The 18,401-nt window shown below is 37.3% G+C and overlaps 1 protein-coding gene across 6 annotated transcripts; it reads right to left on the bottom strand.

Annotated features, from left to right (window-relative positions):
* Positions 1-11,456: 11,456 nt before the first annotated feature.
* Positions 11,457-15,999, bottom strand: LOC131310075 (transcription initiation factor TFIID subunit 4b-like). 6 transcript variants are annotated; one of them, XM_058336875.1, is made up of 7 exons: positions 15,453-15,999; positions 15,192-15,267; positions 14,806-14,932; positions 13,693-13,748; positions 12,791-12,882; positions 12,608-12,691; positions 11,457-12,240 (listed from the first exon to the last, which is right to left on the bottom strand). In XM_058336875.1, exons 4-7 carry the CDS (start codon positions 13,703-13,705, stop codon positions 12,139-12,141), a joined length of 291 nt encoding a protein of 96 aa, XP_058192858.1. In that variant the 5' UTR covers positions 13,706-13,748; positions 14,806-14,932; positions 15,192-15,267; positions 15,453-15,999; the 3' UTR covers positions 11,457-12,138. The 6 variants fall into 6 exon arrangements, 5 of the variants coding, with proteins under 5 accessions (XP_058192858.1, XP_058192860.1, XP_058192859.1 ...); XM_058336877.1 differs by having other exon boundaries at positions 14,806-14,868; XM_058336876.1 differs by having other exon boundaries at positions 15,640-15,999.
* Positions 16,000-18,401: the final 2,402 nt, after the last annotated feature.

The raw sequence follows: 18,401 nt of genomic DNA, 5'->3' as shown, positions 1-18,401 counted from the left end.
TCTTGCCTTCAAAAGTACAACAAGCAAATCAAAAAGCAAGGAGGATTCAAGCAACGAAAGTGAGGATGATGAAATGGCGCTCATCACAAAAACGTTCAAGAAACTCCTCAAAAATAGAGCATCTCACAAAGGCAGAGGATTTTCAAGAAAAGATGGAGGCAAAGAAGAAAATAGTAAAAAGGATCCAATCATTTGCTACGAGTGCAAGAAGCCCGGCCACATCAAAAGTGAATGTCCATATGCAAAAAAATATTCAAAGAAGGACAAAAAGAGAGCTATGATGGCCGCATGGGACAATAGTGACGATAGTAGCTCCGATGAGGACGATGAGCAACAAGAGGTCGCTAACTTGTGTTTCATGGCCATCGAAGAAAACGAGGTAGATCTCGACTCATCCTATTCCTTTGATGAATTATTTATTGCCTATAAAGAGTTGAAAGTAGAATTTGAAAAGGTTGTTTCTAAAAACAAATTTCTTAAAAAGGTTGCTAAAGATCTTTCACTAGAAATAGATGATTTAATTGAAGAGAAAGATATTTTGGAGGAAGAAAATGAAAGTTTAAGAACCTCTTTGGAAAAAGAAAAAGAGTATTTGAAGGATACTTCCAAAAACGAATCTTTAGAAAAACAAATTGATGATTTAACTAATTCTCTTTCAAAACTCACTAATGGAAAAGAAAGTTTAGACATTCTTCTTGGAAAACAAATGGTTTCTTTTCACAAGGCCGGAATTGGTTATAATCCCACTCAACACAAAAATCTTTTTGAAAAAGATGTTCCTCCTTCTAGCCATTCTAAATTGACATGTCATTATTGTGGTAAAATTGGTCATATTTCTCCTACTTGTCCTATGAAAGGATACTCATCTTCTAATGCAAAAAAGGTCTGGGTTCCTAAGAACCGTATCAATGCTAACCTTCAAGGACCCAAGATGATTTGGGTACCAAAAGTCAAGAAATGATGTGCTATTGTAGGTATGCTTCAAAAGTTCTCTCAAGGAAGGAAGTTGGTACCTTGATAGTGGATGTTCAAGACACATGACCGGTGACAAGAGGGCTTTCAATTCTCTTTCGCCTAAAGATGGTGGACATGTCACATTTGGAGACAACAACAAAGGCAAAATCATAGGAATCGGTGATATAGGTAATTCTCCTATTATTGAAGATGTTTTACTTGTTAATGGTTTAAAACACAATCTTCTTAGCATAAGTCAATTATGTGATAGAGGAAATCGTGTTATCTTTGAAAAATCCAAATGTATCATTGAAAATGACAAAAGCAACAAGACACTCTTCGTTGGACAAAGATTTGAAAATGTATATGTTTTTAATCTCAATGATTTAAGTAATTGTGATATAAAATGTTTTTCCGCTTTGAGTGAAAATAGTTGGCTTTGGCATAGGCGCCTAGGACATGCAAGTATGGATGCTATTTCAAAACTCTCTAGAAAAAATTTGGTAAAAGGTCTTCCTAAAATCAAATTTGAAAAAGATAGACTTTGTGGTCCTTGCCAACAAGGAAAACAAACCAAGGTTTCTTTTAAGTCCAAAAATGTTGTTTCAACTACTAGACCTTTGCAATTACTTCATATGGATTTGTTTGGACCAACTCGCTCTCCAAGTCTTTGTGGAAACTATTATTGTCTTGTTGTTGTTGATGATTTCTCTAGATTTACATGGGTGATGTTCCTAGCTCATAAGAATGAGGCTTATCCTAATTTCACTAAACTTTGTAGAAGAGTTCAAAATGAAAAAGGATTTGTTATTTCTAACATTCGTACGGATCATGGAAAAGAACTTGACAATTCTTTATATGAAAAGTTTTGTGATGAACATGGTATTGGTCATAACTTTTCCGTACCTCGTACTCCTCAACAAAATGGAGTAGTAGAGAGAAAAAATCGTACTCTGGAAGAAATGGCCCGCACTATGCTTTGTGAAAACTCTTTGCCAAAATATTTTTGGGCGGAAGCCGTTAATACCTCATGCTATATTTTGAATCGAGTTTTAATTAGGCCTATCCTCAAGAAAACTCCTTATGAGCTTTGGAATGGTAGAATACCCAACATTAATTACTTTCATGCCTTCGGTTGTAAATGTTATGTATTAAACAATGGAAAAGATAACTTGGGTAAATTTGATTCAAAATCGGATGAAGGCATCTTTATTGGTTACTCTCTTACTAGCAAAGCATATAGAATTTATAATAAGCGCACTAATCTTGTTGAAGAATCTATTCACGTTTCCTTTGATGAATCTAATCCTTGTGCTACTAAGGATGTTGTTGATAATGATGACTTAGAGATTACACATAAGATTCATGACTTGACAATTCAAGAAAAAGTTGATGGTGATACTCAAGTAGAAAGCTCTCAAATCAAAGAAGATGAAGTTATTAATCAACCTCAAGATGCCATGGGAGACAACCAAGATCTTTCCAAGGATTGGAGATTCGTGCAAAACCATCCAAAGGACTTGATTCTTGGAGAAGTTTCGAAAGGGGTAACCACTCGCTCGTCTCATAGAAATTTTTGTGAAAATCAAGCTTTTGTTTCTCAAATTGAGCCTAAAAACTTTCCGGAAGCTCAAGATGATGAAAATTGGATTTTGGCCATGCAAGATGAGTTAAATCAATTTGAAAGAAATAAAGTTTGGGCATTAGTACCTAAGCCTCTTGATCACACTATTATAGGTACTAAATGGGTTTTTCGTAACAAGCTAGATGAATCCGGAAATATTGTTAGGAATAAAGCTAGACTTGTTGCTCAAGGTTATAATCAAGAAGAAGGTATTGATTTTGAAGAAACTTTTGCACCGGTAGCTAGATTAGAGGCTATTCGCATATTACTTGCCTTTGCATCTTTCAAAAATTTCAAGCTTTATCAAATGGATGTGAAAAGTGCATTTTTGAATGGGTTCATAAATGAAGAAGTTTATGTCAAACAACCTCCCGGCTTTGAAGATCATGTATACCCCGATCATGTTTTTAAACTCTCAAAAGCTTTATATGGTTTGAAGCAAGCACCACGTGCATGGTATGATAGACTTAGTTCATTCTTGCTTGACAATGGCTTTACTCGTGGAAAAATTGATACTACTCTTTTCATTAAAGCCAAAGGTAAAGATATGCTCATTATTCAAATATATGTTGATGATATTGTCTTTGGTGCCACTAATGATAATATGTGCAAAGAGTTTGCTAAGTGTATGCAATGTGAATTTGAAATGAGTATGATGGGGGAGCTTAACTTCTTCCTCGGACTTCAAATCAAGCAAACTAATGAGGGGATCCTAATCAACCAAGCCAAGTATGCGAAAGAACTTATTAAGAAGTTTGGCATGGAAGGATCAAAGCCAACGAGCACACCAATGAGCACATCAACTAAGCTAGACAAAGATGAGAATGGTAAGGCCGTCAATGAAAAGATGTATCGAGGTATGATCGGCTCATTACTTTATCTCACGGCAAGTAGACCGGATATAATGTTTAGTGTTTGCATGTGTGCTAGATTTCAATCATGTCCTAAAGAATCGCATTTAAAAGCTATTAAACGTATTTTTAAATATGTTGCCGGTTCTCATGACTTAGGATTGTTTTATCCACGTGGAGTTGCATTTGATTTAATTGGTTATTCGGATGCGGATTTTGGAGGTTTCAAAGTTGATCGTAAAAGTACAAGTGGGACTTGCCAATTTCTAGGGCACTCTCTAGTGTCTTGGCATAGCAAGAAACAAAATTCCGTAGCTCTATCTACCGCCGAGGCGGAATATGTAGCGGCCGGAAGTTGTTGTGCCCAAATATTGTGGATCAAACAACAAATGGAGGATTTCAATTTGCAATATGATCATATTCCTATTAAATGTGATAATACTAGTGCAATTAGCTTAACCAAGAATCCAATTCAACATTCTCGAACAAAACATATTGAGATTAGACATCATTTTATAAGAGATCATGTTCAAAAAGGGGATATTGAACTTAACTTTATTAGTACCGACAAGCAATTGGCGGACATTTTCACAAAACCCCTTGGTGAAGAACAATTTTGTTTCATTCGACGAGAACTCGGCATGTCTAATCATTTATGAAAAAGTTGTGTTCTTGATGTCAAAAGTTTTTTTTTGGATTCAATGTTGAGTTGATTGAATTCGTAAATATCATACTTGATGGAGAGTACAAATGATCTTGATATAGAAATCACCCTCCAAACATTTTATCATATGATTCATTTTCCTGTGTTTGGTATGCAGAAAAACAGTTTTATGGTCTTTAATGCTACTCCTCTTAAATGTTTTCTGGACTTAACCTGCATTTGTCAGTGTAGAGACCCGTATTTTATTTCCATAATTCTTTATGTTTTATTAAGGCATGAGTTGTGATATAAAATGGAGAATGAGTTCGGATGTCGAATGTGCTAGAATTTAGAAGTTCGGGATGCAAGTGTAATATGCATGGGTGTATAAGTGAAGGTGTGTGTAGGGGATAATTCTCCCCCACATATATTTCTTTTCTTTTCCGGGCAGACACACACACGTTTCTCTCTCTCTACTCCCTCGACCGACTCTCTCTCTTTCTCACCTCTCCTCCAAACTTCTCTCTTCGATTTCATCGCCTTAGAATGAGATTTCGGAAAAATCCCAAGTACTAAAGTTGTTCTACGCGACGAGATCTTCCTATTGATCGAAGAAGAATCATGATCGGAGCACTTTGAGGTTTCCTCCATGTTCGGGCTTGCTTCTAACCCTCGAGGTAGGGATCTCCTACCTTCTTTACATGTTTAAGTGTTGGTTAGATGTACAAGAATCAAGTTTGATCATTTATTTTGAGTCTTGAACAAATCTGTTATATGCTGATAATTTCGTGGGTTTTGGAAATCTGTCTTTTGGGAGCCCTCTGCTAGAAATCACTGGCATTTGTCATGATTAAGACCTCAAGGGGCGGGTCAGGGTCGTGACAGTCAGTCGGATGTCCAAGCGGATGTCCAACCGGACAACCGTGAGGTTGAGACTTATTCAAGCTTTTGCGTTGCTAACTCAGATTTATTAAGTCTGTTACACTTAGTTTGTATGAACTTCATGGCTTAGTGCTTAAATTGTCTCTTATATACTTCGCCGATATGAATTTCTTGTCTCTAAGCTTGCAGGGATAATCATTTTCGGTAATACCCCTCGCATTCTTTAAAAAGCTCTCTTTTAGGGGGAGCATGTATTAAGGGGACACAACAATAAACACCCGAACACAATTTTCTTCCCCTATTCTTGTTCTTTTCGGCGCCACCCCTATTCTTGTCCTATTCGGCGCCGCATCCCCTATCCTATCTCTATTCGGTGCCGCATCCCCTATTATCTCTCCTTCGGCGCAGCATTTCAAACAATTCGGCGCAGCATTTCAAACAATTCGGCGCAGCATTCCAAACACTTCTCTCATACTCTATAAATTCCACAACACTCTCTCTATCTCCTCATCTATCTATCTCTCCTTCTTTCTCGGCCTAAAACTCTCCAAATCTCTATCCTTCAAAATCGAGCAATGGCAAACATACCGCAAGGATTACCGATTGAGTTTTACGAAAGAGATGCCGAACGAGCAGAGTTCAGGTTGTTTATCCAAACCATTTGGATGCAACTCTTTATCTTCATTCTGCTGTGTGCGTTACTTACCATGAGAATACCACCATGGTTCGGATGGAATGTAAATGTGGATACTCTGTGGTATTGGATTGGCATTATAGCTGCCGTTGTAGCAGCCATTATTCGAGAATACGAAAATCAAGGACGCCAAGCTCTCAATGAACGAAGATAGAGTGCTACAGGGCAAGAGCGGCATGGTGCTGGAACCATGGCCCTATTGTTTTTCTCTTTTTAGTTTTTTTTATGATGTCACAGGGGGAGAAAAAGCCAAGTTTTAATTGATCTATCTTGCCATTTTGGGCAAATTTAAAAAATTGCTTGCTATGATCTGATGATTATTGCTATTACATTGATCTATCTTGCCATTTTGGGCAAATTTAAAAAATTGCTTGCTATGATCTGATGATTATTGCTATTACTCGTTGATCATAGATAACTGCTTTGGTGCATGTATTAAGGGGGAGATTGGCATAACTCCTACTTGAATAAAAACTATCACTTTGTGTCATCATCAAAAAGGGGGAGATTGTTGAAAAATGTATGCATTATAATTTGTGAAAATTTATATGCATCTCTATTAATTATTTTGATGATTAATTCAATGATATTTTTATTCGGCAAATACAAAATTATCGAAAAGTCGATTCCCGAATTAAATATTTTCGTGACCTTGAAATATAGCATAAAGTCTCTTGGATTCATGATTTATATTTACAAAGACTTTATTGAGCTCAATACATGCTTTAACGGTTTATTTAGATGAAATTGTGAGCCACAGGTTGACGAACCGGCTGACAAGCCGGCTGTCTGAACAGAAAGCTGTGACAACCGGAAACAACCGGACGACCACCCGGATGACCACTCTATCAAACGGCTAGTTTCCAACGGCTAGTTTCCAACGGCTAGTTTCAAACGGCTAGTTTCCAACGGCTAGTTTCAAACGGCTAGTTTCCAACGGCTAGTTTCCAACGGCTAGTTCCAACGGCTAGTTCCAACGGCTAGTTTCCAACGGCTAGTTCCAACGGCTAGTTCCAACGGCTAGTTTCCAACGGCTAGTTCCAACGGCTAGTTTCCAACGGCTAGGAAGCATATGGATGGCTATATAAGGCATCAAGAACTCATTAATGAGCACATATACACAAGCTACAACATTCCATATTATTGCAAGAGCAAATTCTCAAAAGATCAAAGCCAAAAATTCTCATTGTTCATCCACTTTCATATTATTCTTGAGAGAAAATTTGTACAAGTCGTGAGCGATAATTTTCATACCTTCTTCACATACTTGTATTTCCTAAGTGAGTGTTTGAGTCAAACACTTGAAAGCTTAGAAGACCAAATTCGGGTTAGAATTTGGGTGTTATTGTTTTTGAGAAGTTTTCGGAGAAAATTCTTGCGGTTGTGCTAGCTCCTCGGGAAAGCTAGAGGCATTCGGTTCTTGTAAGCACCCGCAAGACTTACAAGTTGTAATCTTTTAAAGATTAGTCTAACCTTCAAGTAATTGCTTGAGGAGAAGTGGAGTAGGGCCGGACCGTGGACAAATCCGGACCGAACCACTATAAACGGGTTCTATCTCTCTATCTCTCTATTTTGATTGCATACTTATTGTTTGCATATATTGTTAGAGATAAATTTTTATTGGTAATTATTACTAGCAATCCTATTCACCCCCCCTCTAGGTTGCATAATTTGGGTAACAACACTCAATAGCCAAAACCCACCCGAACCCATAACTTACAAGCAACAAGATTTATAATGGGAATGCAATAAGAATAACATCAAAAGAGAACAAATCCATTATTTCATTACTATTCTTTAACCTAAGTGAAATCTCGGACCTTATCCACAGATCCGTTCCTACCCATAACCTCTGGCACTAACACTGGTGTGGTTCGACTCCCCTTTTCCAGATCCGGATGAAAGATACCTAAGTTATATACCCGATATCCCATCCGCGACCATAAGTTCGGATAAAACTTCCCGGGTGCGCACGCGAGCACACTCTGTCTCGGTTTGTGACACAAGCACAATACCACCCTTATGTCCCGTCCCAAACATCCGAGAGTCGACCACCACCATGCCGTACCCAAGGTTTCGCAAACCAACAATTCACAAATTCACCACCAATCAATCTCCAATCCATATATCACCACGGGTTTCAAACCCGGAATCCAAATATCAGCCTCTCACTTTATTATCTTTTCCATTAATCCTGCTTTCACGTCTAACGAGTTAAATCCGCATATCGCAACCAACCCCGGGAACCTATTTGTCCATGCTATCATTACAATCAACATTTCACGATTAAAAATTTATACGAAACATGATAACAAGCTAACAATAATTAATTTTACGATATTAACAAATCATGCGGTAAGACTACTCGTGCGATAAAATTTATCTTGCCATAGAATTTATCATGTGATTATATTGATCATGCGATTAAACTAACCTCAACCGAAACTATTTAACTTAGGGACTTCTAATATCAATTCCTATCCTCTAGGGTGGTTTTAAAAGCTATTCAAACTCAAGGGTGGGATTTACAACTAAGCAACTTGAGGGGCTAAACTGTGATTACTCAAAACAAGTTTTAAAAAGAACAAAATCAGCAGTAGCATCTTTTCGGGAAAAAAAAAGTGAACACAGGAACAATGGTTTTCGGGAATTCAGTGGGTTTCGGCTGGGTTACGATCGACGGTGTCGGGTTCGATTATTATCATACCGAAACATAAAAATAATTACGGACACAATATATACGTAGGGAGGTGAGTTTCGGACTACCTCTCGTCCGTCGAAACGAGTTTCGGAGTGATTCAGTGGCGGGTCGGAGCGGCGGCGGAACTCGGTAGTTGGTGATGGTGCTACGGCTGTGGTGACCCGGCTGTAATGGAGGAAGGAGGTGGTTATGAGGAGGTACTGGTGGCCGAAGGTGGTGGTGAGCAAAGTGAGTGGAGTGGAGCTACGGTGGTTAGTGGTGCTCGGTGGTGGCTGGACATGGGGGCCCGGCTGGCTGTTCTTCTCTCTCTCTCTACAATTCCCTCTCTCTGCCGAAGTGGGAAAACAAAAGGGAGGCAGGGGTTTTAAAAATTGGTTTGGATTTGTCTTAAGGGTATTGACCCATGGAAAGTTATGTGCTGTCTACTAGTGAGGAATTTAGGGAGGAGATGAGGGATTTGCTCCTTTTTTCTCAGCCGAACCAATTTAAGGAAATTAGGGTGGGAAAGGTTTGGTCCAGATCAACACACGCACAAAGAGAAGAGTACTCGTCGGGTACGCGCGCACACGATCGATTACGGAAATAAAATTGGTGTGTCGACATAAATAATTAATTTTTTTTTTTCGTATTAAATAACTAACGAGCAAAATAATATATATATATATATATTGGTAATTATTATTATTTATTAAAAATACAGGGTCTTTACACAACTCGTCGTGGACCGTGTCACCATTTTTCGTTTCTCATAAACCAAATCATCATTTCCAAAATCGTTTTTACACACTCAACCTCGGTTCCGCCGCTTTGGGTTCCCGAGTATCCACACAATGGTTCCGCCACTCCGGGTTCCCATTGGCACACAAAATTTACATTGGCTCCTCTCCACGGATAACCAAGCCATACCTCGGTTCCGCCGCTCCGGGTTCCTGAGGATCCTCACCATGGTTCCGCCGTTCCGGGTTTCCATGGGAACGCACACAACCTCACAATGGTTCCGCTGCTCCGGGTTTCCATTGGCACACAAAATCATTGAATTTGGCATTGGCTCCTCTCCACGAATAACCAATCCACAATTCAAAACCCTCGGTTCCGCCGCTCCGGGTTCCCGAGTATCCCACAATGGTTCCGCCGCTCCGGATTCCCATTGGATTTTCGAAAAACACACCCACACAATAGCTACCACGTCCGGCCATTATATAGTTTCAAAAATATTTTATCCAATTCAAAACACACCTTTTCGTTAACCACACCCTAGGTGTCATGTTTCTACTTTCTCGATTTCCGTGTCTCGTTTCATGCATTGACTCCGCCGTAGGACTTTTCACAAAAGTAATCATAAATCATTCATTGAAAACTTGGAACTAACTAACAAGATCATCCAACTCAATATTATACCACAAGTAATGCAAGCAATTTATGTAAGCATGCTCATAACCCTTTTTAAAGATCAAATTCCGAATACTTCCGTTCAAGCGATAATATTCCAATCTTTCGAAAACCGTTCTATCTTACTTTATGAAAAATTCTAAACAACATATGTTTATCGAAGTCATGTTCATACCACCATTAGCAAAATGAGTTTACTAACTATCATTCATTCCAAACATTGCAAGCAATAGATAATCTTATATACTTATAGAAAACGGTTGAGGACATTCTACATATACTTAGAGATAGCGTATATGGAACTCTACTTATACTTTGGAGTAGTAGATAAGGAGAATCTACATGATCATACAACTTTTATACTTAGAATTAATGAGTAAGGGAAAATCTACCGTTCTTCTTGGCAGTAGGTCGGTTTTGAGAATAGGTCGTCGGTTTTGCAAATCGGCGGCGTAACAGCTCCGGTTTGCTTCGAAAGGAAGAGAGATGGATTTTCTCTTCTTAGAAACAACTTTGCTAACTAAACTAGGCTACTTCAAAGATCTAGGGGTGGTTTTGGAAGTGGTTTGGTGGTAGCTCTCAAGAACTTCAAGAAAACTTTTAGAACAAAAGAGCTTAGAAATTCTAGAGAGAAGTTGGAGCAAGGAGTGAAGGTGTGAGAAATGACTTGGAATGGCTTGCTATTTATAGGCCAAGGCTCCTCCCTCTCACCCGAATCTCTCTCCCTCTCCCTCTCCATATCTATTTTTTTTTATTCAACTTGCATGCTATCTTTGAAAGATCAAGACCTAGTTCTAGGCTTGCATGGCTAGATTTAGTACTTTGGATTGGATTATGGAAGATTTGATGGAGGAAAGGAGGGGTTGTACAAGATTTGGTGTTTAAAAGAACATAAAAGGACAATGAAAGATAGATTTTGCTTGGAGGAATATATAACCATAGATTGCAAGCAAGTCAAAGTACAATGAAAGAAATCAAGGCAAGGTACACACCAAATCTCTCTCTCTCTCTCTCTCTAGTACATATATATATATACACACAAAACTTCTAATAAGGGCGCCCTTACCGTATTACGGTAAGGACGTCCCTTTCCCGACCAATTTGTGATGATCCGAGCCGCTCAATGTGTTCAGAACGTGATTTTAAGGGTACTCAGAACGTGATTTTAAGTGTACTCGCGATAAATTAGCAAAAAAAAAGACCGAAAAGGGCTTGATCCGAGCAGTTTTTGTTTGTATTTTATCGAACGGTTCAAATAAAAACTGCTCAAATCAAGTCCTTTCCGGTCATTTTTTTTGCTGATTTCTCGCGGGTACCCTTAAAATCATGTTCTGAACACATTGAGCGGCTCGGATCATCAAAATTTGGTCGGGAAAGAGAAGAAAAGGGGAAGCCCTTACCGTAATACGGTAAGGGCGCCCTTATTAGAAGCTTACTAATATATATATAATGTACTTAAAGTACTAAGGGATTTCAAAGCCAAGATTTTCTAATAAAAAATTCTAATATACACATGGTACTTTATAATAATACTAGTTTTAATGCCCGTGCTTCGCACGATTCGGCGTGCTCATTGAATGAATTGGTATCGGAAAGTGTTTTTGATTTTCATAGTGATGATAGTAAAAAAATAGCAAGAGGTTATTAAGCACAAATTCAATTTTTTTTTTTGCATACCTTATGTGTTCTAAAACTATGGTACCCTGATGTAGCTGCAGTGACTGTTACAAGTGTATTCTATTTCAGTGGCAATGCTGGTGGACGAAGGACAAATTATGTGGCCAATGGAGGACGATCGCAATATTAGAGCGCAACACGGAAAATGTCCTAGAAAATACGAACACTCCGTTTGGTTGTTATTGGAGTGTCCAATGCATCATTCAACACACACTTGACAAGCACCTTTGGCATGTACTATAAAAACTATCCCAAAGGAAAAAACAAGTTACAACGAACTTTTCTTGTTTGTCTCGTCGAATGAGAGAGACATTCGTCTTTTCAGCAGAAATCTAGCCCACAATTCTACGTGTTCCCTCAACAATCTAATTGAAGCTCCTACATTTCGGGAGCTGAACATCCAGCATATGCTACTTAGGCAATAGGAATGTAAGTACAACTTAAAAACCAAACTCAACCACAATCATATCCAATAGGAGTACCGTATCCATTTCTACCCAAAACCTCCTACCACCTAAGTGTAAGGAGCAAGTAAAACAAGAAAACACTTTGGAATTCCAAGAACAACCATCAGAGAGAGGACCCTTTTCGCTCCTCCTTCAATATCCTTTGCATTTTTTGCAAAGTTTGATGAAGGCTTGAAACTCATTTCTTTGCCCGTCTGAGAACCAGAAGCCACATCGATTCCCCCTCCTTTGCGTTTCTATCGGGCTTGCTCAGCCATTAGCTCTGCCATTTTGACAACATATCATCCCCTCCAACAGTAGTTCGAGCAGCAACATTTGCAGCTGTGGCCCGCATCTTGTCATCCTCGTCTTTGTTTGCCTGCATATGTGGTTAAAGTTGAAAAAAGGAAAAAACTATTTCCCCCACTTTTAGTGGTGAATATTTTTCTATCAATCATGCTCTATGTTACATGGAGTGTGGATCGGGTATTTAATGCGAATCTGTGTCTTTAAGTGCTCGTTTTTTCAATTTTCATTCAAAGGACACGGGGACCCACTGTTAAAAAATTCATATTCTTAAAATATTCCTTTAATTTCTAAGATAAATAGTGTATACAAGGCACATTTAGGTGTATAAGTTTTTTGCAAAGTCCATGGCAAATTAGAATTACAAAATATGCTTGCTTGGTGTCCAAGACAGGTGCTTTAAATCTATCTACTTTTAGAAGAGTTAAGAGTCCATGTACCACACAAATCATGCTCGATACCTTGAGTATTTTTACACAACCATCATCTCTCTTTTTTATCACCATCAACTTCGGCATCACCATCTAGCTGCAATCATTTACAAAAATATAAATAACACATAAAACACATATATCTAAGCAGTCAAATGCATATAATAAATTGAATTTGTAAGAGCAACTCACTTCATTGAGCTTTTGGAGTTTTTCTGCTTCCAACTGCTTTTGCTCTCCTTCCCTGGCTTTCTGGTTAATCACCAAGATTTGCTTCCGAACATCTAAAGTTATAAGCTTCTCAATATTACCCTCTACAAGACTTCATGTCAATATCAACTTTCATTTCTTTCTTTTTTTATCGTAAAGAAGAATTTTACTAATCTTAGAAACAGAGTTACAAAGATTACAATGAATCTTAGAAACAAGCTACAAAGATTAAAATGAAACGGGAAATCGGCATCACAACCAGTAACCTACATCCCAATTATGTTGGCACCTAGGCTAAAGACAATCATTTGCCACCCGCTACCAGGGAAGGGGAAGAGTTGGCGAGAAGCCAACCGAAAAAGGCAGAATCCTATCAAGTTAAAGGTACATCAGCAATCACAAAGAATAGATGGGATACATTTTGCCAATCATCCAATATGATTGCCGTAAGGAAATCTCTACTTTATAGCGGCATACATTTTTCCAAATCAACTTGCATAATTGGCCAATATGATTCCGAGGATTAAAGTCCTGCTCCCATTTTTCATAGAAGGACTATACAGAGAACAGATTGGACTTGCTCTCCCATTTCCACATTAGTGAATCCCCAACTATAGGTAATAGGCTGTATAATTAATGGAATTCAGTTTTACCAACATACCATTTAACTGTCTGCTTCCCAATCAAATAACCACCTTTTATGACTACGCATTTTCACAAAGAGGAAAGAAAAAAACGAGTAGGCAAAAAAAGATCGACTTGCTTTGGCAGTCTGTTCAGATTACTTATCAGCCCACGCATTCTTTCCTCTACACACTGGACTTTCAGACATAAGGAAGGTACAACATTAACAATGAAAAAAGCAGACTGGTCAAGAATCTCACCAGGGACAAGCATCACTCCACTTCATTGCTTCAACTTTTCACACTGCATTTTGACACTGCCACAATACACATTCCAAATTGTTAAGCAACGTGCTTCAAAAAATTGGTTCTCTCTAGAATATAATTAATTTGGATTTTTCCAAATCAATGTTCCTTGACAGAAAATCTAGCACAATTAGGAACCACAACAAACATATTTTTCCTTCACTAGCTCCCATTTTGAGTTGGGTGTAATGCATTGTTTAGAGGGATTTACTTCAAGATGAAACGATCACCAACTACAATAGAAAATTTGAAGGAAAGGTATCATTTCTAAGTTGGCAATAGCATGACTGCAAAATCTTTCAGTAACAGAAAGGTACTTACAATCAGAACTATAAATAAGAAAATTGCACTTTATGTACGAATTAAAATCTGCACGCCCTGGAAAGTTGGTATGCAAAACGAATAATTCAACTAATTATTACTCAAAGTCAATGAAGTTACTATTTTTAGTTATAGAGATTGAAAAGCTATTAACTGTTTTGTAATCCTAGCGGCTTTTCTTTTCCTTTCTTATGGGTGTAATATTTCTCTTCCATCTCCTTGGTACTTTTCTTTTGTTTTCTCATAGTTTAAAATAGCACTACAGCTTGTGCAAACAGGGATTTGCATCATAAACTTTTGGAATTCTCCATACAAAATCCAAAATGTTCAAACTCTTCAATGGATGAAGATAGCCTATTTGTTTATGTTCATTGTTCTTAGTTCATTCATAAATCTTGTACCAATTTGAGATTCATTGCTGCACTATTGCTTTACTTTCAGCTTCTACTTCGATGTTTCTTGAATTATTGCTCTTAATTTCACAGTCAACCTATGAGGTTCCAATTTGTTTTAATGCCAAAGAATTCACACTCCCAAGGATGTCTAAGGAACAAAAGTAACCATGAGAAGTAATACATAGCAAGAGATAACATATGGAAGTCAAAAAAAGATGTGCAATTCGAATCATCTCTAAAAAAAATAGTAAGACATATGGCACCAAGGCTGAAGGAAAGAATTTCAAATCAAATTACAGAAAATGAAAAAAGCAAAAGATTCCATGCAACGAAAGAGAGAAGCATATATGACTTGTGGTGAAGCACCAAATGGGATATGCTGCCCGCCAATAGTAAACCAAAACTCTTCCCCAAGCTGGACGACGAGAAAATTGAACAGGATCAGTCAACCAAATCCACTTTGGGGGTCGTGCGAAAGTCTTCAAAAGAGGCAAAATTTTACAGTTGTGTCAAAGAGCTATAGAAAAAGCATAGTAACATCATAGACGGCTAATGGGAAGCATGTCCAAATTTGAGTAAATATTGGTAAAAAAGAAAGTTTGCCTCTAAAACTGTATCATAAAGAATCAGTTCACAAAAACCCACTACCTTCAATCTACTAAACATGTATTTTAACAAGCAATTTATATGCATATATACATATACTGATATACAAAATCAAAGACCCACATGACTCACCATATTCGCGAATGGAGGGTTTTTTGTTTTGGTGTTAACTTGGTTCTCATATCAGTTCACACTCCATCCGCAGATTCTACACTCGAAGAAACCAAGGAGATCGGAGAAAGAAAATAAAGATGCATGTCCAAAGAAATTAATCGTCAAAAAGAGAGAGCAACCTTTAGAATCTCAACATCTAGGTGAAATCAAAAGTCGATCTTGTAACTACTGGACTGAGAATTTAAGAAAGGGATTTAATGCATAAATCACAAAATTTACCAGTGTTATGCGTATTCTCTTTCGAAGTGGAAAGGTTTTCGAGTGTGTTCATTTTTTTCGGCTACATCTTCAATAATACTTGCCATGGAAGAGAGGAGAGAGTTCTGATATTTATTGAGAAGAGAATGAAGAGGAAACTCATGATATTGGGTAAATTAACTAATCAAGGCGATCGAACCGAGCATACCTCTCTCTGTTAATCGCGATCGATCGGCGGAGGCAGTACACTATCTCAGTGAAATCCGAGACACAGAGTACAATTTCATGGCGTAAAATCCGGAGAACCAAGCGCCGATCTCCGTAAAATCCGAAATCAGTACAATTTCGTGGCGTAAAATGGGGAGAACCAAGCAATCGTTTCTTTTGTTCTCGATTGAGCGCCGAACAAAGGACAGTTCTTGCGTAAATGAAGGAAAAGCTAAAATACCTAAATTACCCGTGCCTCAACACATGCAAGAACAAATTCATAGACAAATCTAACGAGGGCAAATTCGTATTTTCACACAATGCCATGGCTTACCCACCTGGGTTCTTTTATTACAAGTGTATTGATAAGTATACATATATATATAAGTCCAAGTACACAAATATATATATATTAGTATGTACCAAGCAATCTATGAAGATCCCAAGTATCCAATAAAAAATTATAAGATTAAAATCTCTTATTAAAATAATCTAAATTAGCACATGTTTCTTATTAAAATATTAAATTAAGTACTTTAGGAAATTTAGGCTTTTATATAATATGAGATATATATGTACTCATGTCCCCATATTCAATTAAATAAGTAGGTACCAAGGATCCAAATAAAAAAAATTACAAGATCAAAATCCCCATTAAAATAATCAAATAGACACATGTTCCATTAAAATATTAGATTTTGTACTTAGGTTATCTTAGGGAAATAATTTATAAAGTACATACACACGCACACACACACACACACACACACACACACACACACATATATATATATATATATATATATATATATATATATAAGTATATCATCACATGGGAAATCTAGAAAATGATTAATTAAACAACCCTTGTACTTATTGGCAAGACTAATGCTATTATCCAATGGATAATAATTTCTCTAACGGTTATTGACCAATGGATAAAAGGGTGAGGTACTATATACACTAGAATAATACCATATGTCCTTTAGACATATGTATATATACCTATATATAACTATATCCTTGTACTTTAACAAATCTATCAAAAGATCTTGGATAAAAGATCTATTGTCCAATGGATAAAAGTTTTTCTAGCTTTTATCGTCCAATGGGTAAAGGTTAAAGGTCCAAAGGGTTCCACTAGGGTTTGGAAGGTTCAAAAAGGCTCAAAGAGGTTCAAAAGGCTCATCTAGGGTTAAGAGAATTAACTAGATGAACTGGTAGTTAGGTCCCTCTAACTAATTGATTAGAATCTAACTATACTTGCCAAGTAGAATTTCTAGCCAAGAAATATAATTTTAAAATACTAAAATTCTATTTATGACAGATTTTTAGAAATACAAAAGGAATTTTTGGAAGCGAATCCAAGTAAAAAAAAATTCAAAATTTTAACAAAATTTTTACTTACTAAAAATCAGAGTTGTTACAGACATGGTATTATCAATCCAGTTCGGAGTCCCTCCAATACAATGACAGAAGTACCCATGACTTTCTCAACTAATTATTCTTTGTTTGGTTCTATGACTATCTTAGGGCTCATATATGAGGGTTCTAGAGTCAAAAATTAATTATGAGCCTTTATAATAAAATAATCAAAAATAAAAAATCTTTGCACCGGTTTTAAACGGATTGAAAATTGGAGCACTTAATTTTTTTAGACTATTTATATATTTAAAAAATATGGTTAAAAAATTAAAGTGCTCCAATTTTTAATCCATTTGAACCAGTGCGAAGATTTTATTTTTTTTGATCATTTTATCCTAAAGAGTCATAATTAAATTTTTTTGTATGTTATCCTTCAGTTTTGCATAAGGGTAAAAATGGAAATGTTTACTATCAATCCAATCTTATCTCATGTGAAACAAACATGATATTAATAATCTCATCCCAAACAAACATACTCATTATCAATCATTTCTCATTACCAATTCATTCTCATTACCAATCTTAATCATAATCTCATCTCCTTATCAAACAAGGCCTAAGAGTATTAATTACAACCAAACTAGCCCCAGAGGGACACCTTTTAATTAGCTAAATGCCTTTATCAAATTAGGCGGCTAACTTTAAAACTTTTTCTTTTGGCAAATGTGAGAAATTGTATTCAATTGTGAAGCGAAAGCCTACACAACAAAGAGTTAACCCCATGGGGGCAAATGGGCGTCTACAGATCGGACAAAACCATTAGAGAAGGCAATTAGAACACAGTATGTGTAGCCCTATTTCAAACTCGCCTAACGAGATCAGGTTCGCAGAGAATAAAACTAATACCAAACACATGACCAACAAACCACCGCTCGTCATTGAGCAGCCCTTCTCTTGCCTAGCCCCCTACCAATCAAGCTCCCAAGTCAGCGACCCATAAAGCCACCGACGACCACGCAATTGCAAGCCTAGAAGCAGTGCGGCCGCGAACGGCAAACGGTTTTGGTGGAGAAGGGGGAAGGGAAACCAGATCTGAAAGCAAGGATTGATCCCTCTCCTCCCGTCGCCCATATTTGGGTATAAAATAAACCCAATGGAGAAGGAGAAGAGAAAGTGTGACAGCTGTTTTAGGGTTAGAGAGAAGTGCTCCTATTTTTTAGAGAGAGAATTGTGGCCAGACAAATTCTCGGCTAACAGTAAACTTAATTATCAAGAAAATAAGGGTCCTCTTAATTTGGTCCCTATGTAACTTCATGTTGCACATTTCATGAGTTTTATGCATTTTTTTTTATAACTTGATGTTCGGGCCAACTTACGAGCACCTTATGAGGAACCATA

The sequence above is a fragment of the Rhododendron vialii genome, chromosome 12a (genome assembly GCF_030253575.1).
Source record: "Rhododendron vialii isolate Sample 1 chromosome 12a, ASM3025357v1".
In the NCBI taxonomy this organism is placed as follows: Eukaryota; Viridiplantae; Streptophyta; class Magnoliopsida; order Ericales; family Ericaceae; genus Rhododendron; species Rhododendron vialii.
Note: the sequence above shows the minus strand (reverse complement) of the source record. Positions and strands in the feature narration are given on the sequence as shown.

Bases quoted from the DNA above. Each gene is read 5' to 3' on its own strand.
- LOC131310075 (XM_058336875.1), bottom strand. The intron at 12,692-12,790 runs GTGAGTTGCTCT...GATTGCAGCTAG, and splicing joins AACTCCAAAAGCTCAATGAA to ATGGTGATGCCGAAGTTGAT. The intron at 12,241-12,607 runs GTACATGGACTC...CCACATATGCAG, and splicing joins TATCGAGCATGATTTGTGTG to GCAAACAAAGACGAGGATGA.